Raw genomic sequence first — 26,061 nt, forward strand, 5'->3', positions numbered from 1 at the left:
GGAAGAACATCCTCTAATGGCCTGACATCATAGATTTTTAAAGGTTGTTTTTTGGAAGGGGAAGGTAATTAGGTTTATTTATTTACTTACTTTATTGGAGGCACTGAGGATTGAACCCAGGACCTTGTGTATGCTGGGCAGGCACTTTACCACTGAGCTATACCCTCCCCCTTAGATGTTTCCCTGATTTGTTGATGTCAAGAGCAGTCATCACTGGAGTTAAAACCAGTGTCAACTAATTATTGAACAACTAAAGGAAATCTCTTGTGTTTCCCTCCTTAGGAACAGAGAGGAACAATAAGCACTTGAGAGCGCCACTAAAATGTGGGTTAGCAAATATACTCATTTGAAAGTGAAAGCCACTGGCACAATTTTTGCTCTCTCTGTCTCAAAAAAAAAAAAACAAAACAAAAAAACAAAATTAAAAGCAAAAATAACCTCAAACCTTGAAAACAGCAAGCTACCTGTGTGTATTTACAAAATGGTCTAATTTATAGATAACTTTTCAGACACATTTGGTACATGAAGGCAAGTCTGTTTACACAGGAAAACATGACAGCTGGTTAAGGACAGGTTACCACTGATGCAGTTAAGGAGACAGTCGCTGCTATTTCATAGTAGGTCGTCCACTCTGATGTCATTGTAGTAGGATTGAAATAAAACATTTCAACCACGTATTTTCTGAACACTCCTAAGTAAGGTCTGGTCCAGCTCAAAACCACTGCCGTAGGACCCAAGGGATAGAGCATTAAATCCTTTATTCCAGTTGGAACTAAGAAGAGAGGGGATTAAAAAATAAGAAAGCCAAGAAGCAATGTTTAACGTCTTTGCAATGGCTTCACACTTGTACTTAATAGCTAGATTTTTCATTCTTCTAATACAATCATTGAAGACTAAACATACCCGCCTGAAATTTTCTTTTTATCAAATAATGGAAGCTAAGGATGTCTACCAGGTATACAGTTGTAGTCATTACTTACTCTGAAGGTGGAATATTGAGTGAACAAGTCGGAGCCTCCCAGATATGATGATAATGATTTGAGTTTGGACGTTGCACCCTCCAAACAGTATCCTGATTAAGCTACTATTCTTGTGGGTGGCGACTTACCAATAGCGAAAGTCACAGGGTCTGAAGGTGGTCCAATCAAAGGGCCTTTTCTTAGGTACATCACAACCTGGTACTGGGCACCAGGGACCAGATTTTCAATAATAGATTTGCTTGAGTTCACCTTTAAACCAAACACCCAATAAGATTTATTTAGAGCTGGGTTTTCAGAATGTGACACAGAGGCTGAAATTGTATTCAGGGACACTTTGTGAATCCACAAATGCCTTTGAAATCTAGAAGCCTTAACTCATGCTGGGGAAGATCAGATTTCAAAATTAGAATGACTTATGGTTTATGTGAATACTGAAGTGAACCCAGAACATTCAAATTCTATGGCTGGATTTAATAAGTCCCGTGAACTGCTTTATACCCATCAATGTCAATTGTAACTATGTACACTGGAGACACACCAGCCTCTAACCATAATCAAATCAGCAATACCGTAAGGATAGTCTGACATCCTAAACTGTAGTGTCAGCTGATTACATAAAAACATCAGTGCAGGAATGCCTTTAGTCTCTCATCACTTAGAAGCATATAGTATCTAATTAGAGTGATGGAAATGACCTCAGAGATTATCTAGTCCAAATCTCTCATTTAATAGAGCAAGAAGGGAAAGCTAGAGAATGGCCGAGGTCATTTATTTAGATCAGCGTTGCTACTGGAAGCCTAGCACCGTGATCTCTGCTCCATGATACAGGCAAGTCACAAGGCTGAGCAGCAAGACACAGTGGTAAGCACTTTGCAAAGTGACTGTGACAACCTGCCAAGGCTGAATCAGGAAGAAACAGGCAGTCTGAGCAGACCAGTCACTAGTAGTAAAATTGAATTAATAATAATAATAATAATAATAATAATAGTAATAGTAATAATAATAATAATAATAATAATAATAATAGTAATAATAATAATAATAATAATAATAAATAAACCTCCCAGCAAATGAAAGTCCAGGACTGGACTTGTACAGCACAGGGAAATACAGCCATTATTTTGTAATAACTTTAAATGGAGTATCATCTATAAAAATACTGAATCACTATGCTCTACAGCTGAAACTAATATCGTACGTCAGCTATACTTCAATTTTAAAGGTACGGCGATAAGCAATTTGCAAGACTCCTGTGACCCAAAAAAATAATGTTGTAGAGAAAGTCTTTCATTTAGGGGTGAGCTTTTTTTTTAAACTGTTATTTAAAAAAGAAACAAACATTTAGTTATGTAAAAAATGTCACATAGAGAAGAGTAGTGTGAAGAGCTAGATGAGCAAAATGTATGCATTGAAGTCGAATGTTGGTGTGCACAGGAACTGATGCCTCAACTAACAGGTTAAGAAACGTGCTGCTTTGCCCATTCGTGCCTCTAGTATCTAAGACAGCCATGCTTTGTGGGAAGAACACAGGTTCTCTATTAGACTGCCTGCGATCAAATCCTGGCTCCACCCCATAGAAGCGTGGAAATTTATTAATAATTTTTAACTTGTTTATGATTCTTACTTTGACTTCCTCAGTGATAAACTATCAGTGATACTATCATATGCATCATGGAGCTTAAGGGTCCCTAAACTACAGTGTCAGTAAAGTTAACTCATGCCTCATTAACCTTAGCGCATCTAAGGGACGTAAAATGGTAAAATTACTACAGAAAAGAGTATGACTCAGTGAAGAAGAATATTGTTGACAGCTTGCCTATGCTGTAAGTTTTAAGTCTCATCATGGTTTTAAGAATAAACACAGTATGGTGGTAGCCCACAGCAAAAAAGAATGTGAAAATGAATATATGTATGTTCATGTATAGCTGAAAATTGTGCTGTACACTGGAAATTGACACAACATTGTAAACTGACTATAACTCAATAAAAAAATTGAATGAACATAGTATTGGTCATATGATAAAAATGTTAAAACCTTTCCAATACCAGAAACTAATTCTACAACAGTAGAAATTGGATAATTTGAACTGGTACAACTTGTTCTATGTCTAAGTAGGGGAACAGTATAACAAAATTTCTTTTCCAGTAACTTGATCAAAATAAGATTAAGTTGAATTAATAAATTCGCCATTCCACATTTTCTTTCCTATTTACACTCAGAATTTCTTGCCCGTGTTTTAGGATTTTAATCCTGCTGGAAGCCGTCTAGACTGTTTGTCATCTCATCTGACACCTTCATCTGATAGAGCATTTCCTGAAGAGACAAACCATGCATAAGAATGCGAATGCTATGTGGAAATAAACAGTACTGTTTTATTTCTTTAAGACATATTTTAAGTGATAAAACTAATAATGATCACAGTAAAAATTGTCCACACTGTAGAAGAGTGAATGAAGCCAGTTGGAAGTTCTTTCTGTCCTCCTCCCACCATCTCCCACATTTTGGCAGGCAATCCTCTAGACCTTCCTTCATACATACATGCATAAATAACACGATATTGAACCTATAGATATTACATTATCAGCATCACTCCGAACATTTCTCTTCAACTTAACACATCATAGACACGTGAACAGACCTGCAAAAGCTACCCTTGCTCACTCCTTTAGAATATTTAGAACCACACAGCACATAGAGTGCAGATGGTTTCAGGGGGGTTTTAATGTTTCTTTGGTTTGATAATATTTTAGGCAGTAGTTGACTTTAATCATTCAAATGACTTTCATTTGAATGAATCCTGGAATCAGAACCACTTAAATATGCTATCATAATAACTTCATCCTAGGGAAATTACACTGCCTTTTTAAAAAGTAAGAAGCAACAATGTGTACATAGATATCACACTACTAAAAAAATCAGAAGAGGGCCAATGATATGGCATATGACCTTCATGACAAATTATAAACACAAATTTCCCTCTAATTGTTGAGTATTTGCTGAGCCACCAGCCTCACTTCTATCCTTTCATAACTTTTTCTTTATCCTGGACCTACTTAGGGGTGGATTGGAGGCGGGAAGGGGAAACACTCCAGTATTAGGCTTACTAAATAATGCGTATTTTATTCTCTAAAGATTACTACACACTCCTCCCCCAATTTTCACCCCATCTTTGCATTCCAATATCTCTTCTCTCTCATTTCTAACTGGTTTAAGTCTCCATTTCAGAGAACTCAGTAGAGTCCAGTGTATTTCCAATTAGGGACCAGTCTTATCTCTCCTCAGCTTAAGATATAGGAGCAAAGCTGTACCAAAAGAGCACAGGAAATATTTGATAGACTTTTAAATAATGGGGCTAAACTGGATAATGTTGTATAGCACAGGGAACTATACTCAATAGCTTTTAATAACCTATAATGAAAAAGAATATATATAATACATATATATATATATATATATAGAACTGAATCAATCACTATGCTGTACACCAGAAACTAACACAACATTGTAAATTAACTATACTTCAATTGAAAAAAAACCCCAAAAAGAATGGAGTTCCTTTGAATCTGAAATGGTCTTATTCTACATTTTGTAGCCCTCTTTCCATTAGTCCTTTCTGTACATTTAGTAGTTACTCAAGTTTCTATGGAGAACCTCTAGAACCTCTTCATTTTCTTCTCTGGACCCAAAAAGTATTCAGTTAGATCTGCGTAATAATAAAAGCTAGCAATTTGGGGCACACATGACTATTACTGTGTTCTAGGCGTTGCATTAAGCATCAAGTCCTTTTATCTTTATTACAACTGTATGAGGTTGGATGTGTATCTCTTGATATTACAGATTAAGACGGTAAGACTTATAAAGAGCTGAAGCCCAAGGGTCTGAAACCCCAGTCAGTTTGATTCTGGAGTCTGTGCTTTTAGTCAGTACTCTTGACGCTGTCACGGTGGGCAGTGAGGGTGACCCTCCCCTCGTGCAGCTCCTGCAATCTGGCCAAACAGCACTCGCCTGGAAGTCAGATCAGTTGAGCCTGGGTCTCAGTTGTACGACTCTGGGCAGGTCCCTTAAATATTCCGCCCCTTAGCTCTGTCATTTCCTCATTTGTGAAGCTTAATAGATCAATTTACCTCTCTTTCCGAGTTAGTCACTTCTTACTTATACATTCCTACAAATTGTCACCCAAACATTTATAGACCAAGCAGTCACATATAAAAATAAATATACATCCATATATTGTATGATGTTCCTTAATTCTGAAATTCATGATTGTAAGTCTTTGCAGTAAAAGCACATTTTACTTCAAAGAATTGTCTGGGTCCTCATGTAACTCCGAGCACTGCATCGACATAGGATTATTAATGAATAGCACTGCAATGGTTGTTGGGAGGGATACACCACAAAATCCCTTTCCCACGAACATTTGCATATAAACTCATATGCAAAACAGCAACCAGACGTGAATTACATACATATAATGAGGACAAAGTCAAATTCAGGGGCACCAATGTACCTAATTGAAAGGCCAGACACTAAGCTTCATGAAGTCAAGGTTCAAACCAAATTTGTTCTTATGTCTAGCATCTCACACAGGACCTTCCAGAACAGAAAAGTCGATGGAGCGGTGGGGAGGAGCAGGGGCACTAGCAGCGAACCTCATGGGTGATTTAGGTAATAGATAAAGCCATGATCCTGTGGTACAGGTGATGAGATGATGGCAGGGAAAGAGTAGGGAGAATGAAACCATAAGAGAGTGAAACATTGTGATTAATCATTAACCTGGGTTCAGTGTTAGAGTCACTCTTCTTTTTGAGCTTCATTTTGAATTTTCTGTTTAATATAATCACCGTATCTCTGAATATAGAACTGAAGGAATGTTATTATTTTTTTCTTTCTGGATAATGGATGCTTCAAGCAATAACCTTAGTTGCACAGATCCTGGTGAGAACGTCTTCTGGATTGCTTGAGAATGGCCACGTGACTCTAGGCCAGTTTTTGAGACTTTTTGAACTGATGCTTCCCCTTTGAAAATGTGTGTGTGTGTGAGTGTGGTAGGGCAATGGATGATGATGATGTAGTAATAACATAATCCTCAAAACGTTCTTGTGATTGAGATAACACCTAGCACAGTGGTCTACTTTCTGCCCTCCCAATATTTCAAATACTGGCCTCCCTGCCTATAATCCTTAACCGTTTCGTTAAGAAGTCTTTATCAAAGTGCACTTAGATCAGCTTCTCTTAGATTTATTTGTAACTCACAATATCTATCTCTACTTTTAGCCTTCAGCTTCTATGTAAAAGATATGTAACTTGTACATTAGATGGAGCAAGAAGAATTGTACCAGGGAGCAGTCAAGTTCTAGGTCATGTTCTGCAGGAGCAACACATTTTCTACCAATGTAGAGTCAGTCGAGTTGTGTACGCTCGGGGAAGGAAGCTAATAAGCTGCACAGTGAGCTGTGATTACTGGTAAATCCGTTTAGCATATTTACTCTTTAATTTAATTCAAGTTGAGAGGTAGCCTCATCTTCAAGTAAGGGCTTATTTCAGCACTCTAAGGCTTCCGAGAGCTCCAAAGGCCATGATTCTTGGATTCATCTTATTAATTTAAAATTTCTCATGCTTTGAATTACACTAAATGCCTAATTTTCATGGGATAAATGGAAACATTCCAAATAGCTTTCACATGGCAAACATCTTTTTTGAATATGTATTAAATTTCCAGTGTACGCCACATGAATTGATAACTTAATTTTTTTGCCTTTAGGCCAGAAAATATTGTGTTTGTAAGACCCCAAGAATCAGTACCTTCGATCTTAGGAAAAAAATAAAAGCAGGTTTTAGGAAAACAGGCCTGGGCTCCAGGCTTCCTGCGGGTATTCACGGCATCTGTGAGCAGGGTCTGCTCTGGGGCCCAGGCTGGCGGCTTCATTCAGTACTGATGATCTGGTGTGGGCGTTCCTTCCCATAGCCACGCCCAGAATTACTGATTCCCACGTGTCTCCACTTGCCTCTTGCAGTCCCTTGTGCTCGGCTAACTCCTATTTAGCCCGCAACACTCCTCAGTTAGGCTTAGTGAGGGGGGAAGTTTTTCACTTTATGTACATTCAATTTTTCAAATTTTTTTCCGTGAGCATGCATTATTCCTTTATAGTTAAAATGACAAGGAAAAGAACTAAAAAAAAAAAAAAAAAAAAAAAAAGAAAAGAAAAGAAAGAAACTAAAACAAGCAAATACTCCCCCAAACCTTCTGTTTGGTTGTCTCCTCCCCAGGAGGTGTTCTGACCGGTTTCCAAATCCTCTTGTCCTAGTCCATATTTATTCATGCCCTTCTTTCTGTGAACTCATAGGGCTTCTCAATTATCCACTATTTAAAATTTACTTTTTAGTTTTTTACTTAAGTATGGTCGGCTTACAATGTTAATTTTTGGTGTACAGCATAGTGATTCAGCAATACCTATATATATATATATATTCCTTTTCATATTCCTTTTCATTATAGGCTATTACAAGGTATTGATTATAGTTCCCTGTGCTTAACCTAGGCCTTATTTTATACTCTGCGGTAATTATATGTTCATTTCCCCATTATCATCATTAGATTATAAACTCTGCAAGAGCAGGATGTACGGAAGCTGCCTAGATCCCCAACATCTATCCCGGCACCCGGCACATCGGAAGTGCTCAGTAAATTCTCTTAAAGGTGGGATGAAAGCAAAGGGAAGCCGGTGGCCCTAAGAGGGAAAGGGAAGGCAGCTGTGATGGAAGCGCCCTGCGCGCGCTGGGCTCCTGGCTCCGCCCCCCGCTCGCGGCACCGCTACCCACAATGCACCCGGGAGGCCCCGAGGCCGGTGCCGAGCTCCGCGCGTCGCCCGCGGGGCCGTGATGCGCGGGGTGCGCGAGCCCGTCCGCCCCGCCTCTGCGCTACCTGAGTGCAGTACTGCTTCTCTAGCCTCTGGCTCTCCTTCTGTTTCTGGCACGTGAGTGACACCACAGACACGATGGTGCCGTTGTAGTTCTCTTGGGAAGACGTCCAGGACATCAGGGCCGTGGTGGAGCTCAGAACGTGGACGCTCACGTGCTGGGGCTTCTCGGTGAGTTCTTCAATCCACTCTCCCGAAGGGCCTGGACGTTGCGAATCAGAGCACAAGGGAGGTTTCACGCTGAGTTGGTTGAGCTACAAGATTCTAGTTTTAAAAATCAGGTTGTGTCCCTTTTGCTCTTGGATATTCAAAGTTAAACTGGCAGCCAGACTGACAGGGTTTTACATCCTCTGCTCAGCAGCAGCCTCCACTGGGTGACCAGCCATTAACCCGAGCAACAGCGTGGCGGCCGCAGCAAAACCAGTTCCGCTGAGACAGGAGCTCCACTTCGTTTGTTACGTGCATCTGAGACTGTTCTGGTAAGTTCTTCACCAGAAGGAATTTACTTCTCTTTTAACAAGGGGTGGGGGGTAATTTGAGGACACGGTGGATTCCTCACTATAAAATACCGCCCCCAAAGTGCCCGCCATTAGCTTTGTTCTCTTGAATTTCCAAAGTGGTTATTAACACAGTGCCTGACACGTAGTAAGGACCCAAGAAACGTTAAGGTGATTATTATCTCCCAAAAGCCCCTGTTAAAATGCCAGTTCTTTTATTTACTTAGGATACATTTCTCAGTTCTTTCCTAGGAAGCTGTATTCCTGGAGCCCAGGAGAGAAGGGTCTGTTGGGGAGGGCAGTCCCAGGCTCACAGTAAATGAGGCAGGGGAAATAACAATAAAAATGATAATGATAAAAATGATGGCACAGAGCTACGGCCAGACTCTGTTTTAAGTTTATGTGTGTTTACATATTTGAATCCTTTACTTTTTAAACTAATCCATGAGGTCAGATCAATACTAGTATTAACATTGCTTTCAGATGAGAAAACTGAAGCAGAGGTAGCCTTAAGTAGAGCTGAAATTCACACACAGGAAGTCAGGTTCCAAAATCCATGCTCTTAATCCCTTGTATGAAAGTTCCTGGAGCTACCATGAAACAGTGAAAAGCTTGTGTTTGGAGACAGGAAAATTGGCCGCAAAGTCGGTTTTGCTCATTATTAGTGATGCAACCTTGGGCGAATGATTAACTTCTCTGAATCCCAGTCATGCATCTGTCAGATGGACAAGTCACAGAACGTTAGGATTGAAAAGGACTTTAGAGTTGTAATGCCTTATTCTCCTGATGAGGAAACGGGGCCTAGAGATATGAATGACCAGCCAATGTCACAGAAGTAGTAAGTGCCTGGGAACCCACCCACCCCTCCTGTCTTCTGGGTCAGGGCTTTGTGATAAGTTACCATGATGCCATCTGATTAGCCTGCTTCACAAGACTGTTTTTGGGATCGAATGAGATTATAATGTGTTAGAGAACTGTTTAAATATGAAGTGTTATTACAATTATACATATTATTGGGGTACTAGGGACACAGGGAGAGATGATGGGAAGCAAAACAAATTCACTCACTTAACGATTTTACATTTGGACTGACCTGATTATCAACCCAAGGTGATAGGTCACTCCAGGCTCCGTGGAAATGGACTTTGCTATAAAATATTGCTAGAGTCTAATTCTCGTCCTGACACTAGGGAAAGTCACTACACTTTCTGACTCAATTTTTATTTTCACCTGAAAAATGGGATAAAACAAATGTTCCCTTCATAAGACTGTTGGAGACTAATGCAAATTTCTACCTTAATTTTCGTCTCTGAGCAAAGCCTTCAAAACTACATAAATACAGTATCCTTTTAAAATCAAAGATATATACACAGTACACCTGAATAACTCATTATTGCAGAAAAAAATATCTGAAGCTCTGAAAACATTCTTTTATTGGCAGAGAAAATGCAAAATTTCTAGTGCTGTATATTTTTCTAGATGAATATTAATATGCATTTCTTTGAAACAGTCATATTTTTGAGCAATCTGACACTTTCTCAGCAGCTCTGGTCAATTTGGATGCTCTAAGAGTAGACCAGAGTACCTGACATCGGAAAGTGGTTCAATAAGTATCTGTTGAATGTACAACAAAATTAATAAATAAGCAAATAGGATGACCCCAGCCAAGGTTTTACAACTTGGTATGAGAAGCAAGATGTACACAAATAGAATTGATCCGGAAAAATACCACACTCAGATGAGCTCTGTGTTTTGTGTTGTACACTAGGAAACACAGTAGAAATTCAGAGAAGGGAAGAGCTAATGGCCAGAAGAGTTGTGGGAGTTTTCTTGGAACTTTCAGGGCTTCTGTATTGGCAGAAGGAAATCTCTGGGTTAATGAAACATTTTTAGCCTCATGGGGGAAAGCTCAGCACTAAGCTTGCCTCTCGTTCTGAAGTGATATCACATCAAAGATCTCCCGTAACTGACAGACATGCAAGGCAGTCACAGGCATTTTTTCCGCATGTCTGGTGGTCACCAGTGGTGACATTTTTTGTTTCTTAAGTAAAATGGTTATGTGGGATATTTTCAACATTTTTAAGTTGCTAAAGAAACAGATCTCTTCCCTCTGTCCCCTCCTCTTTCCCCCACCCATCTGTTTGGGGATCCTTTGATGAAAGGTAGTATCTTGCCTCTGGAGGAGATACAGTGGTCATCCTTTGTGGAAAGCAGTTTTTATCCATTACCTTCTGGTTTTTCTTTCTGCTGATCAGAGACACATTTATCTCCTTGTAAACTAGGAAACTGATTTTTGGCCTCTAAACTTCTAGTAAGTATAGTCAGATTAGCAAAAAACATGACAGACACGCACTATTTGTGTAGATTTTAAAGATGAGCTGTTGCCCTGCTATTATCCCTTATGGAATCAGAAGAATCTGCCCTAAGTCTTGATATTGGGGCTTTTATGATGCTCTGGCTTAAGTCTTGTGCTAACTTTTGGAGACCACCTAGGTCTTACTACACTTGAATCTCTGGCTTTCTTTGAAGCTCCCCAAGCTCAATACTCTAATGAGACTTTTCACAGAGTCCAGCCATATCAATTTTTATCATGGCCTCACACAAAAGTCCTATTTCCAAAACTGGGTGTCCACGTTCTTGGAGAGTTTGTTATGGCAAGTGTGGAAGGTCAGTTGAATACATGTTCAAGTATCACAATAATAATAATAATAAAAATCCTCCAGTTAAATCCGGAGGTAGGGTTGCTACTATTAAACATACATTTATTTCCTCCACTGTCAAAATCTCACGCATCCGGGCCTCTCATGACCTTGAAAAATTCTCAGGGTCTCTAAGGTTTGATGTATAATTGGTGCCTGAGTATCATTAATCTCAGCAGTTCCATTGTTCTAGCTCCCCTGTAAATGCAAGATAATTTCTTTGGTACTTACTGATATAGAAGCTGAGTGATTTTGCTGACTGACTGTTTCGCGTTTCACAAGATCCCGAGGAACTGAAGGTTGTCACTGATAACTTGTATTTCCCAGGCTCCTTCAGTTCTGCGACAAATTCGTGTGCTTCTTCACCCACTGTCAAATATTCAGTAAAGTTTTCTAAATCATGTATAAAAAAAGAGAATATATATGAGCTAATATCTGGAAGGGCCTTTGCTCTAGACAAGTCAGTTAGTTTAAAAACAGTATTTTTTATATTTTGCCTCCTTCCTTTTGTCAGGTTCAATTATACCTCTAATCTAAAATTGCTATTAAAAAAAAAGAAAACTTAGAGTTCAAACTGTTTTTCACGATACTTTTAAATAACCAAATTAAAATATGGTGTCCAAATCCATAAAATAAGGGATGGATATATACTGCATTCTTAGATATTGTTAACCAGTAAAATTGTATGCACAAAGCAGAAGTATAACGTTAGGGGAAGATATTAATAATCAACTTTCTCCTTTGGATATAAGGGATTAAAAAAAACCCAGTACCAAATGTCATATAAGTTCTTTGTGGTTGCATTAAATATCCATAAATGCCTTAAAATATATTGAATTGTTTCTAGGCAGAAATCATCCTTCTGGATATATTTTCTGACACTAGTAATATTTTTCCTTCATTGGTTTGCTTCCAGAAATTTTAGCAGTAAAAATGACTTTTATATTGCTTCAAAGTCCATCTCCTACTGCTTCTTACTTCATTTGAAGTTGTTATTATCATCTGGTGACTACGGTGGCCTTCAACAGAACATACTGCGGTCAGATAAAACATGATTGAACCTTCATGGAAATAGGCATTAAAAAAATTCTGTTATAAGACTCTATTTTCCATACAATATATTGAGGAACAGAAAAATAAAAGACAGATTAAGCGAACTTTTTAAAGAAATATGAATAATTCCAGGAAAATGTTAAGACTTTTGACTAAAATAATTGGAAATGATGGAGGATTTTAATTTTATATATATTTGGGGATGGCTGATTGCTTTATAGTCTATGTATTGCTCTATAATCAGTATAGAGGAATCCACAGATTTTGTATTTTATTCTGTTAAATAAAATAGGGGCAAATGATATGTCAAAAATGAGACTAGGTGATTTGACTGCCCTTCCCTGTAAATAAGGTTGTCAATTTAACCTCAAATTTTGATGACTTGACAACCTTTGCCCACCCAAACTACTAGCCTGGAAAGTATCAAATGAAGTGCATTATGTTAAAAACAAAACAAACAGCAAATAACTATAAAAACCTACCAAACAGTAATTCAGATCTGAGTCATGACCCAAATTTACTGAATGCCACGGCCCTGCTTTTCATAAATTAGTGGGTTAAATATGGAGAATTACCCTCAGATGCCAGCTGAGTGGATACAATATATAATATTAATAGCTTCAGTGGAAATACCAGCTACTGTTTATTTTCTGTTCTACTACCGGCTCCTCTTTGGGAAAAATGTGAGTGGTGCTGGCTTCAGGGGGCACAGCCTAAGGGGAGTGAGAGTAGCTGCATAGGCAGGACACAGGTCTGACACTCTTGAAAAAGTAGCCATGTTGTCAGAAAGATGCTTTTGCTGATTCCTCACAAGTTTGTGTACTGGAAAACAGAACGTCTCCCCAGGATATTTTGTAATTTGTGATGGTTAGAACTGTCATTCAAAATCTTCCCAAATATAGTTTCCTCAGTGTCCTGGGGTACACGAAGTGTCAGGTAATGAAACGTACACATTCGCCCGTACTTGCAACCTATCAACTACCCAAACTGGATTCTGACCCAATCTGTTCATTTTTGTTTTCTGGTTTCAGTCTGCATTGGATACTCAGCTAAATTATTCCTTTTCTTCACCATTTTTCTTTAGATCTTAACTGTGTACCCTCAGTCTTTCTTCCTAAATTTCATTTTTAACTGTTTCAATTTCTTTTCCTTTGCACTGTTCCTTATTTCCTCTCGTTTCTGATTACTTTACCTTCTCTTTCTATGTGGATATGGAACCCGTCAAAGGCGGTGGGTGGTTTTGGTGGTAACCAACTCAAGATCATTTGTACAGGGAAAATAGAGAAAGAACTGGCTGTTGATTTCTCAGTCTCAGTGAGCGTACTGTTATTTTCATATTCCACGGGAAGAACACCGACAAATTCATCTTCACTGTCAGGAGTTGCAGATGCGCTGTCCCACCAGTATGGTGGGGATGCGGTTTCATAGTCGCTGCTGTTAAAGTCAGGCCAACCAGAAGAAATGTTGCCAGAGGGAATTTCAGGAGTTCCATCCGTGTAATGGAACAGTTTGTCTTTTCCCATTGTATCTTGTGATCTCATGAACGGTTCCTCCGGGAAACTGCCACTCTGTTCTTCCCAGTTGTTTTTGTTCAAGTTTACAATACGAACTGAGATATTTTGCGGTGGGTAAGGGGCTGTAAGACAGAGGATTTTTTTTTCAGGTAACTTTTAACTATTATAATGAATATTTAATCTATTGAGTCAAATACACAAGCAAATTTACAAAAGAGTGTTTAGTTGTGCTTTTACTGTATAGATAATTTACATCAAGAACAAGTGTGGTTTCAAGATTTGCAGATACTAATATATGTAAAACACATAAACAACACGTTTATACTGGACAGCACAGGGAACCATATTCAACATCTTGTAACCTATGATGAAGAAGAATATGAGAACGAATGTATGTATGTTCCTATGTGACTGAAGTATTGTGCTGTACACCAGAAACTGACACAGCATTGTAAACTGACTGTACTTCAATACAAATATATTTAAAAAAAAAAAGAACAAGTGTGGTTTTGGGTACACAGACGCCTAAGATTTTGTGCATGGTGTGCACACATTAAGTGTATCACCAATCACACTTCAAATACATTGCTTTGTGATACTGTGCTTGTTCAAGTGGTGATTTAGCCACTCTCAAAGCAGAGTTCTGTGTATATTTTTCAGCTTATCACAATCTCCTTTTTAAAAAAAACTCAGTCTCTGTCCCTAAACCTTTCTTACAAAAAAAGCAGCTATTGTGCACTTACAGCTCTCAAGACAAACACTTCTATGACACAGTTGCACTTAGGAGAGTTGCATGTATGAACTGCGTTCAGAAACAGGAACACACATGTTGGAAATTAGTCTTCACTCCTCACCTCTCTAAAATGGAAACTATGTACACAAAATGAGTTTATGAATTATGGAAACATAGTAGAAAATTATGAAGGCTCATCACCTTGGTCTCTGCCTGCAACAGTTTCTACCTATCCTTCAAACAGAGCTGAACTATCACCTGTCCTATGAACTTCTAATAAAAAGTGACCTCTCCCTCTTTTTGTGCTGTTATAGAACTTTGTGCCTGTTTGGTAATATTTACCGCGTCCTGCCTTGTGTGAGTGTCATTAGTACCTCTACCATTTTTGAGGACAGGGAACTGTCTCACCAGACTTTGTCTTTATCTCTTTTAGTACTTAAAATAACTCCCGGGTAAAAGGTGCTGAGTAGTGTTTCTTTATTTGAATAATAAAAAATACAGAAAGAATCTTAGATTTTTATTGACATGGAGTGAATAACTTACTTAGCTGAACTGGTTTCTTTGCCTTGGCTTAATTAATGAGAATTATGACATCTTAGACTTTCAGATCAGCAGGGTCTCGGGGTGATCTACTGTAACACATTCCCTGTGTTTGTATGAATAGTATCTCCAACATTCCTATTGAACACTTGGGCACAGTAGGCTTGAAAAAATGTCAGTTATATTGGTAGTGGCTATGGGTATTTAGAACGTGTATGTTTATTTTACCTATCCATTCTTCCATCTGCCTACCCATCTGTCCATCCATTCATCTATCCATCCATCCTGTGACTGTTCTTCATGTTAGTGATGCTGCTAATATTAAATGCTGCAAATTTCAGATACATCTGAATCCCAATATTTTCCTTTAATAATCTGATAATCTATACTAGAACGTCTCGTATCTGTTCTTCTGTCATATGGGCATTTTTTCAGGTTGTAGAATGACTGATGTCTACCTGATCCAGTTAACTTACTTAATTATAACTTTTGGTGGTATCATGTACTTTTTTATTCAAAGATTATAAATCTGTTATTACATTGACATTTACAATTTTTCATATTGAATATTTTACTCAGTTCCTTTTACATTGATAGCAAATTTGTTTCAGATTATTAAAAATATATTTTCTTTCTTAGCTCTGGAACAGAGTTTTTCTTAGAATGATAGAAAGTATGTGTACAACAACATATAATTTAATAATTGTTTCCAACAAGTTTGACTTACCAGTTCTTACCAGAAGACTTACCGGTTCTATGCTTTTTGGGTTCATGACTGACACCACTGTACTCCACAAGAGTGCTTTTATTAAAAGTTGCCTCAGATACCAGCTGAAAGGTGATATTACTATAACATATCCCTGGCAGCCAGTGATTAAATACTGTTTTTCCCTTAAAGAAATCTAAGAAGAAAAAAATCAATTACATTAAAATTGTGGTCTTCTAAATGCCACATATTTCTAGAAAGTTCTAAATAATTCTTATTAAGTATCCATGAAATACTACTGGCATGGTTAGTAATAAAAACTTGATAGAAGACTAGAGATGAAAATTTGGACTTTTAGACTCAAACCTGCAAGGCTTTTTTCTGCAAGAATTGGATACAATTGGAATTAAATTTTTATCATAGGAACATTTGGTGTACTAATTAGAGAAGATAACATACAGAAATTATAGTGATTAGGTTTATGCTAACCATTTACTTTAAGAAAAAAACCCGAGGCATTTTGCCAATTTATGACTTGGGAAAAAATAATTTTACAAGAAATGTTTTCGCTAGAATCACTTGTAGAATATACCCTATTTTTAAAGTGAAATGGTTTGTCTGTCATTTGGCAAGTAGGACCTGCTTGAAAAAAAGAAGAAAACAAAAAATTTGAATTTTATTTGAAAAACATTTTATTTGGAAAATAATAATATATTAAAAAATCCAATCCAACTTAGAAAGAAATGAGTGAAAGAAACTAAAAGTACCACTTATTGAATGAAAAGCCAAAAATAACTTAAAAATTAATTAACTTAAAAAAGAGAGTGTATTCCTTAACTTATTTTTAAACTCATGGATTTTAGCTTAACAAAGTTAAGTTAACAAAGGAAATTTTCACTGACTGCTTTTCAATCATTTATGAACTTACAGTTTTATGTGATCAATAAGCAAATAAGGTCCTAATTATTAATTTGCAGATAATGCAGTAATTTGTGGAGTCTATGTTTATTTGTTTTTTTTAAGTTTGAAAGAACTGTAAATTCACTACGTATGTTTTAAACACTGTCTCATTAAAAAAAAACAAAAAACAACAAACGAACAAAAACCTCCCCGAATCAGGATTTTGTAAAAATAGCAAGTTAAGGTGGCATTTTTCTGGATATTTTGCCTTGTGTTTGCAGACCTGTCCTCTACCTGGCTTCCAGATGCAACCAGTCAACTTTGAGACCATCATCTACACCCCCTGCAGATAAATGTTAGGGCGCTGTGTCCTGAGAATATTTAAATTCCTCCAGTTCAGTTCAGTTCATTCCCCCAAAGCTGAATGCCCCCTCCCCTTCTCTCCCTCTCGCTCTCGACCCCTCTCCAACCCTCCCCAAATAGTCTACTCAGAGAAGGTGACCAGGTTCTTTTGAAATGATTAATTCCTCCAATCTCTCTCGTCTCTCTCCCTGCGCATGGGGTCCCCAGCAAGCCAGTAAAAATAGTGAAGCCAATTTTCGTATGTTAATGCAATCATTTAGCTGGTTGCACTGATAAACATATACCAGAAAGCCTTGTCTTTTGCATTGGAGAATAATCTTGGACCAGCTCCATGTGAAACTTTGTGAAAGGCACCTCTAGCTTCCCAGTTCTAGAAACGCCCTAATACACTCAGGAGGAAATCATTAGGTGAGGTGCTTCTAAATTTAAATTTGAATTTGTCTCCTGCACCAGACATGTAGGAATAATATTTGGCAAGAGTAATTGTAAGTCATAGTAGGTTTTCTTATGCTCATGCATGACACGTGACTCTAAAATAATGAACCAGACAGTCTAAGACTTCCCCTACCATTTTTTCATGAATTAATAACTATTTTTATTGGTTCACTTATGACCGAATAGTGAATTATAAGACCTCTTCAGAACAAGAGCAAGAGAATTTGGCAAAAATCATGTAAAAAAAATTAGTCATCACTTCTCATCTTCTTTAGCCTCTTACCTTTATATAACATTGTCCGGAAGTCTTTCCCTTCCCAATAGCTTATGTTGACTCTTGTGAAAACGTTATATTTTTCTGGATAATGAATTTCAAACAGGACTCCTGTTTCAGGAGAAGGTTTATAGTCATATATTGAAACACTGGTTACAGGTAGAGGTTCTGCAGAAGAGAAATGAATAGAGAAAGGGGAATTGGGAAAAGAGGAAAAGGCCATTATCAGTACTTGGAAGTACCAAGGATCACATCTATCAGAACTTACACGTATTTTCATTAGTTTAGTGTCTCACAGATAATTAAAATACGTTAGATAAATTGTTTTCAGTCATTCACTTTTGCAAATAATGCTACAATGAATGTTTTGGGACAAACCTAACCCTAAACCTTACGTTGGAAATCCTGGATAGTAGAGTATGCCCATCTTCAACTATATGAGATATTGTGAAAGTGTCTTCTAATTTTGTGTCAATTATCTGTCTGTCAGCAGTGTATGATAATTCTATTTCTCCATATTGTTTTCCAACATTTGATTGTATCAGCCTTTAAAATTTTTGCCACTCTGAGGCTCGTGAAATATTGTCTCATCTAACTTCCTATTCATAAAGGAAGTTGAGTATCTTTTTGTGTCAGTCATTCAGTTTCCTTTTTCTTAGAATCGTTTGATTCTTTTGCCTGTTTCATGGGTTCTTTTTCCATATTTTCCTGCTAATTAGTAATTTAGCCTCTGTCATGTCCTACCTCCCCATTGTCATTTTTTATTTTGTCCTATGCCTTTCATCTGGGTTCATCTTTCTTGCTGAAACACATAATTGAATAGTTACTTAAGTTAGAGTGTAGGTGTTAAATTCTCCTAGGCTCTGTATTTTAAACAATGTCTTTATTTTATCTTTATTCTTGATGTAGTTTAGCTGGGTATAAAATTCTGGGTAGACTGATTTCCCCTCAGTACTTTGAAGATATTGCTCCATTGTCTTCTTGCACCAACTACTGCAGAAGAGAAAGCTCCTATCAGTTTAATACTTACTCCTTTGGAGATACTATGCTATTTGTCTTTTGGTACCTTCTAAACTTTTTACTTACTTTTATTTATGCTTGGTACTCTGCAGTTTCTCCATCACATATCTAGGTGTGGTCGTAGTGTTGAATTATGCTCTGGATACTTAAAATGCCTTGTCAGTCTGTGGATTCATATCATTATTTAAGTCTTGGAAATTTTCATAGTCATTTCTTCAAATATTGTGCCAATCACCCCCTCCATTCTTTTTTGTAAATGCTTAATCTCCTCAGTTAGAGCCTCTCCCACCACACCTGTGAATTGTCTCACTGTGCTAAATCATGGAGCAATGACAGTATTATCTTTTAATTTGCTAACTTTACTTAAGTGTTATCAGTACAGAATTTATCTCACCTATTGAAGTTTTTCAACTAGTTGCCTTTAGATTTGATTAATTAAACTAATTTTGCCCTGTTCAGCCAATTAAAATATTAAAATGAATAACTGTATTCTTTATTTATGAAAATTTATCTTTATTTATGTGTATTCCCTGTTTTTGTTTTGTTCCTGCCAACTTTTGTTTCATTATTTCTTAACCTTTTTAACAAGTGTAATTCTTTCATTTATCACTTTGTACATCATACCATACATAAATTTTTTTCAGATTGCTACATAAGATATAATCTAAAATGTTGTCATCTTTATGTCTACCTTTTTTTTAGCATAGATTTCTTTCTGTGTTCTGAAGTATAAGCCCAGGGCCAAATTTTGTTTTCTCATTGCCCGATTTCTTGCTTATTCCTTGCTGTTTCAAGGCTTCTTCCTTAGCATCCTTTCAGCTCACAAAAACCCACTGTCTAAGCAGGGCATATAACATTATTTTGGGGCTCTTGATATTGTGGATGGTATAGTGGTTCTCACAGATTTATCCCCTGAGTCAGAGGGTAACTAACCTTGGTCCTTGGTAGTAAGCCTGTGTGTCCCCTGCACCTCTAGGCCTCCATATGTGCTCTTTTCACAGGCAGGAAGAATCTTTACTTCAAGCAAAGAGCCTGGCTCTGGGCCATATCTAGTGTGGAGCATTTCAATTCTTCCTTTTCTCTAGGGGGCAAGACTGAATACTATCTTTTTTTAGACCCAGTGCACAGAGGCTTCATGACTTCAGACCACTTCCCTACTTTGAGTTTCTGTTTTGCTTCTGATTCATGGAGACACCTATCTTATTTTTTAGCCTAGCAGCGTATTTCTGGTTTTCTTTTTGCTTCTGTGGTGGGAACAAAGATTGTATGACAAAGGGGGAATTTACTGCATTCTTTGTACCAAAAATTTTACCATGAAATGCCCATTTTTCTTTTAATAACAAAATTTTAATAACATTTGCTATGGTTATTATTTCCTTATTAGGTGTCCCACATAATAAAAACTGATGTTCAAATTGAAGAATACTTTGTGTTCCTTAATTACCTTTGAACTATTCATGACAGATCATGAATAGGACAGACTTTAAAGTTTTGAATGTGACTATCTTAGAAAATAAAAAGAAAAAAACAAAAGCAAATGTGGAGCAAATACTGCTCCCAGAAAGCAGAGGTTGTTCGTATCTGCTAAGTGCTAAGAGATGCTTCTTTCTGAGATTGCTCTCTTTTGATGAACTAAAACTAAAGAAGCTGTTGGATCAGTGATCAGCATCCCTTGCTTCTGATGTGACCAACATAAGAATATGTGTCTTCTGACATAGTCCTCTCGAGGGAGATGGATGTGGGGTTAGTCACTCACTTCTGATGGCAGGAGTAGGGAAAAGGGACCAGTTTAGGGCCCAGACCAAAGCTCTTGTCCTATGTATAGATGATAATTTGAGACCTGAACTGATGATTCAGCTGTATCCAAGCAGACCACTGAGGTGAGCTGGCAGCAGCATGGGAACCACTGTGGTCCAGGAAGGATTGTTACCATCACACCCACTAATTTAGTCAAGTCTTCATCATTTCTTTTGTAAGGGAACAAAATTTGTCACATCAAAATGTGTCTCTGGCATGAGGATTAATTTAGTATTTTTAAAAAACAGAAGACTCAAGAAGAACCTATGATCTTCCCCCTAACTGCCTTAAAGAATTTAGACGTGAGGGCCTATTACCCACATAGAGCTATCACCAGAGGTATCTGCCAGAATACGGGCTAGGATGGTTGGGAGGAAAACTCAGCAGGGCCTAGAGATCAGAGTCCTCTGTGTGTCTTCGGTCTCTGCACAGCCCAGCAAACGTGTTTACCAAACATTTGTTTGTCCATCTCTGTGTCAGTTGCCTTCCTCCCCTTTGAAGTCCCAAACCACTACCCCCAACATCCTCTTTTGTCTTCAGCTGAAAATCATTTTTAAGGTGAAAGTTTTGGCCATTTTGATGAGTTATCAGTTTTCCTGGGTCTCTCCTGTATTATTAAATTTTAGTATGATTTTCCCTTGTTAATGTGTTCCTCATCAATTTAATTCTTGGACCAGCCAGAAAAACCTAGAAGGGTAGGAGAAAATTTCTTCCTCTCTGACACTTTCCTGGAATATTTAAACCACTTTCTAAATTATTCTTCCTGCCTCCAGTCTTACCTTCATTTTTCTTATTTATTTCTGTTCAGAATTTTTAAGCCTGCATGCTACTTGATACTCTCTGTCTGAAACTAATCACCTCCACCTCACTGACTTTTCCCTGCCTGATCTGTTTTGTTTCTCTTTTACTCCCAACCCTGTGAGCAATTTTCTATTTCATCCATTGGTATTAATTATACTTACTGATCTTCTACTAGATGCAACACACGTTGTTAAGGAGTCTATTTAAATATTTTTAGTACATACAATTTTACATTATTTCATAGCATCCTCTGTGAAATCTACAGCCCACAAACCAAATCTGGCCTGCCACATGGTCTTGTATGATTTATGAGCTAAGAATGGTTATTTATATTTTTATAAGGTTGACAAAAGTCAGCAAAAGAATAATATTTCATGGCACATGAAAATTATATAGATTTCAAATTTTGGTGTCTTTAAATAAAGTCTCCATAGAACAGAACCGTGCTTATTTATGTATTGTCTATGACTGCTTTTCTGCTGAAACAGCAGAGTTGAATGATGGCAACATAGACTGTAAGGCCCACAAACATAAAATGTTTATTACTTGGGTCATTACAGAGAAAGTTTGCTGGCCCCTGCAATAGATTATAAATTAGCGTCTAAGAGAAAGTAATAATCTGCTGAAGGCTACATTATGGTTTCCAGATTTCTTTGGCACTGAAGTTCATGCTTTGATCCGCTACTCAAAATCCCTGTTTGGTAATCTGTCCATAGCAATGCAGGATTCAAGATCCTGTGGCTAGCAACTCTGTTACAAGAAGGAAATTTCCCCAATCGAATCATGTGATGTCATTTCTTTGTATAAGATCTGTCATCATGCCTCACTTATAGATTAAGGTCTGACCTCTTTTGTAAAGTATTCAAGGTGCTTCCCAATTTTCTAGCCACCTTTCCTGAAATCGCTGATGCTTTCCATCTTCAGTCTTGCAGTTTCACAAGTGTGCCATGCTGTGCCCGCCTCCATCCTTTACATACACGATTCCCTTTGACTCTGACTGTAACACTTTCCATTCTTTATTCATTTGGCAAATTTTCACTAGCTTTTAAATGATTGTTTCTTCTGAAGTGCCTTCCCAATGTACCCTGAGAAAGCTGGCCAGTCTCTTACATAATTCTTTATTAGCATTCATCATACTTTTGTAATGTTTTGTCTTTTCCCCTATTGTACACCATCTTTGAATATGGGTATTTTATTTATCTTTATTTCTCTGCCACCTAGGACAGGGCATAGAGAATGCAGGCAGTAAATAAAATAAAAACTCATTTATTTTTATTTATAACATTATTTTTATTTATAATGGATGATATTTGTAGAATATTATATTTGTAGAATGTCTCCATGTGTGTTCCGCAATGTTTCCAGCCACTATTTCTAGGTCTTTACCAACACAAGAGACAGCTTTGTGTCCATAGCACTTCCCAAATTTCTAAGAAATTGTTTTCATGTATTAATTTTGCCTATTAAGAAACTGCTCCTTCTCTCTAAAGTGAACACAATATACTGAAAGTTCTCAATCAGTTAAATATTAATTGGATGTCAGAGCCTAAGGGTTGGGACACTCTTTTGAACTGGCCAAGGGACTCGTTTGTGCTGAATTTATTCCTTGCCAGGTTTCTCAGCTGTCTCGAAGAGACAGCAGACTCAGAACAACTGTAGAGCAATATCAAAGGACTGCCCCAGGGCCAGTTGCTTTGTCACTGCTTATTTCATGAAGACAGGAATCTAACACACAATAAATGACTGCAACAAATGTACCCTTTTATTTTCAAGAGCAGTGTGTCAACTCTGTGAGCAGATCCTACAAATGTTTCCTAAACTTTCAAGAAAAGCTTCCTGTTAGAAAAATAAAGGAGGTGAAAATTCATCATCAGCTGATACATAATGGAATTCTAGAGCTCAGAAGTAATCTTCATCATCACGTATTCAATCCCCTCTCTTTTAAAGGAGGAAGCTGAAACCCAAATATCACCTCACACTTACTGTCACAGAAAAATTTGTGCATTAACCACCAATTCTTACATTCCCAACTTATTATTATTGGTCCAATTAAAAGGCAGAGATTTTTCAGATTGGGAAAAAAAGCAAGATCCAACTCTATGCTGTCTATAAGAAACTCATTTACATATAAAGACGCAAGTAGGTTAAATTTAAAAGATGAAGCAAGTAACCACGAAAATACTTTACAAAAGAACATTAAAATGTCTGTATTAATATTAGACAAAATAGACTTTGACACAAGGCATATTATTTGGGATAAAAAGGAGCATGGCATATAGATAAAAAGGTGAGTTCATCAAGACGACATAGTAATTCTGAAAGTATTTGCATCTAAGAACATAACAACAGAGCTTCTAAATACATAAAACGTAAACTAAAAGAAGTGAAAGAAGAAATTAGACAAATGTACACTCTATGTCAGTCATTGCTAGAACAAGTTGACAGCAGATCATTTAGGTTGTGGAAGACTTGAACAACCAACTTGACCTAATTGACATTTATTGAAACTTCACCCAAGTGCTCACAGAATGCACAACAAGATAGGCAATGTTTGGGTCCATAAATAAATCTCAGCAACTTTCCAGTAACTGAAATGGCAAAAGTGTGTTCTCTGGTCATAACAACATTTACCTAGAAACCAATAAAAAGATCTCTACAGAAATCACCAAATTTTTGGACATTCAGCCACACACTTCCAAGTCCACATGTCAAAGAAATCACAAAAGAAAATAGAAAATATTTTGAATAGAACTTACTGCAGGTGCTAACATATTAGCAAGATAGTCCAGAAATCTTTCATCAACCTACTTAACAAATTTCTTCGTGAACCGTTATAAAGAACTGACTCCTCCAGCTTTGTCTGATGGGAGTAGCTGAGTGCATGCTAATGAGTGTTGGATCAGCAAAAGTCACTGCAGTTTTATTTTGCTCTGTGCCTTAGTCATTTTTTTCCTGGCTCTCTCTCCTGTTACTTGCTCAACTAAATTGAATTAATATTTATTGATCACAATTAAGCATAAGGCTCATGGTAGGTGCTTATGAAACTGTGAAGATAAGGCAGAGCTTCTGATTGCAAGGATTTATGTCATAGGCATTTATATACCTAGATCTACTGTCTGGATCTATTAACTCCCGATTCACCATTTCTGAAGCTTACTTAAGACAGTATTTTAACAAGCAAGTTCTTCCTTTAATTCCACTAGGTCCTTGATTTGTTCATTATATTGGTCAACCTTGAAGGTCTTGGGTCTGTGCCATTCCTAATTTTTAGGACTCAGTACTGATCTTGGGACTCTGCCAAGGGAAATGTTAATTAATTTTTGACAGACATATTAAAAATATGTCCTTTAGCTTGGTTCTGCGTTCTTGCTTCTTGATGTTTCTCTTTCCTTGTTTATTTTTCCTGAGAGAAAATATCACTATTTCCTTTTCCTTAACTGTGGCCAGAAAGATCATGTATAGGTGAGAATTAAAAAATTACTGTCACCGGAAAATGTGTACTGTGGAACAATGAGCTAGAAGGACTTTGCTGAGACATTAAATTGCTCTAGTGACAAACCTACATCTTACAGATAACAGTTTTTCTTCCATACCTCAACATATACAGTAGAGTCGAATTTTACTTTGCGATTAGCTATTAAAATCAGAGGGTAAGATGAAAATCACATACAGTTAAAAACCATTCCTAAGTAATTTCTAATATCAGCATGACCTCTTACGACACGCACTTACTAAAGGCTAAAACGTCAATGAATTTTTTTCCTTGGCATTCTTTTGGACAGTGGAAGCCTAGGCTATTTTGAGGGTGAGGTGGGGGAGAGCAACTGGTAAATAACAATTTCTTTTTCGTCCTCTCAACTAAAAATGCATAATTGAATTTGAGCCAGCAAAGTACAAGTATAAATTCATTGCCTCAACAAGCAAATTGCTTAATATGAGAATATATGTCCTAGGAAAAAAAAAAACTTAGTTCTGATCATAGTATTAAATTGTACAGCAGAAAATTATATGGTCCAATCATGAATCTAAAACTGTTATTCAATCTCAAATACACTATTGAGGTTGACTTTTGTTTGGTTGAGAACACGTTTTTGTGTAGCAAAGGTTACAGTAAAACCTGATCAAGCCTCGGTAAGAAAGTATATTCTTAACGTAAAGCAGAACTTTGAATCTTGTCACTTGACTTCAAAGCCACTGATCTAACCATTCTGGGCGGACCCTCCCTCAGTGAGACCCATGGGACCATACACAACGAAGAGACACAGAGCACAGCATCGCACATGACGCTTACTTGTTAACACAGTGATCGATCTGGATGGCTTGGTAACCACATTTCCATTTACCACTACCAGGGTAATTATATAGTACAGGCCATGATAACTGGCCTTAAAGATAACGGGAGGAGGCAGAGTACTGTTGAATTCCTCAAATTCGAAGAAGTAATTTTTTGATTCACCAGTTATCTTCACAACATACACAGATGATGGACTCATCACATCTGAAGCTTCTAAAGAGACAGCGATACTGTTGTCATCTTGGACTCTGACATGGAATGTTGTAGCATTCTGTTTAAGAAAAGAGAAGTAAAAGAGAAAATGGAGGTCAAATTTCAGGTTCCTCGCAGTAAAATTATACTGAGATAATTTCCCCAAAATTTACGTTGTGATAAGCATTGCTTTGTGAAATAGGGTGACATAAGTATTTTAGTGTATAAGGAAAAGCAGAAAGAGGGAGATTAACCCCTCCTGGGACTATTCATCTTCTCAAGTTTTATTACGTTTAGGATTTCTTCTCCACTGAAGAGCTGCTTCCAGTTCAAAGATTGTGCCAT

At 37.4% G+C, this 26,061-nt stretch overlaps 2 protein-coding genes across 2 annotated transcripts in view; both read right to left on the reverse strand.

Moving 5' to 3' along the window:
- PTPRO (protein tyrosine phosphatase receptor type O) overlaps positions 1–622 on the reverse strand; it is a 62,893-nt gene extending 62,271 nt beyond the window's left edge. The window contains exon 1 of the mRNA XM_031670643.2: positions 579–622. The gene's annotated coding sequence lies outside the window, so the exon portion shown is untranslated. The remainder of the gene's footprint in view (positions 1–578) is intronic.
- Positions 564–26,061, reverse strand: LOC140691245 (receptor-type tyrosine-protein phosphatase O-like). Its single transcript, XM_072954259.1, has 9 exons — positions 26,008–26,061; positions 25,522–25,795; positions 17,622–17,780; positions 15,684–15,836; positions 13,340–13,783; positions 11,326–11,487; positions 7,904–8,100; positions 1,109–1,229; positions 564–772 (listed from the first exon to the last, which is right to left on the reverse strand). The coding sequence occupies exons 1-9, from the start codon at positions 26,059–26,061 to the stop codon at positions 564–566; spliced, it is 1,773 nt and encodes a 590-aa protein (XP_072810360.1).

Source organism: Vicugna pacos, chromosome 34 (assembly GCF_048564905.1).
Source record: "Vicugna pacos chromosome 34, VicPac4, whole genome shotgun sequence".
NCBI classification, from domain to species: Eukaryota; Metazoa; Chordata; class Mammalia; order Artiodactyla; family Camelidae; genus Vicugna; species Vicugna pacos.

What these genes read in the sequence shown, in the direction of transcription:
- LOC140691245 (XM_072954259.1), bottom strand. Translation starts at nt 26,061, where the DNA reads ATGGCACAATCTTTGAACTGGAAGCAGCTCTTCAGTGGAGAAGAAATC. An exon ending in GTGGAGAAGAAATCCTAAAC is followed by an intron (nt 25,796 to 26,007) that starts GTAATAAAACTT and finishes TTTCTTAAACAG; the next exon opens with AATGCTACAACATTCCATGT. An exon ending in ACCCAAAAAGCATAGAACCG is followed by an intron (nt 13,784 to 15,683) that starts GTAAGTCTTCTG and finishes TCTGTCTTACAG; the next exon opens with CCCCTTACCCACCGCAAAAT.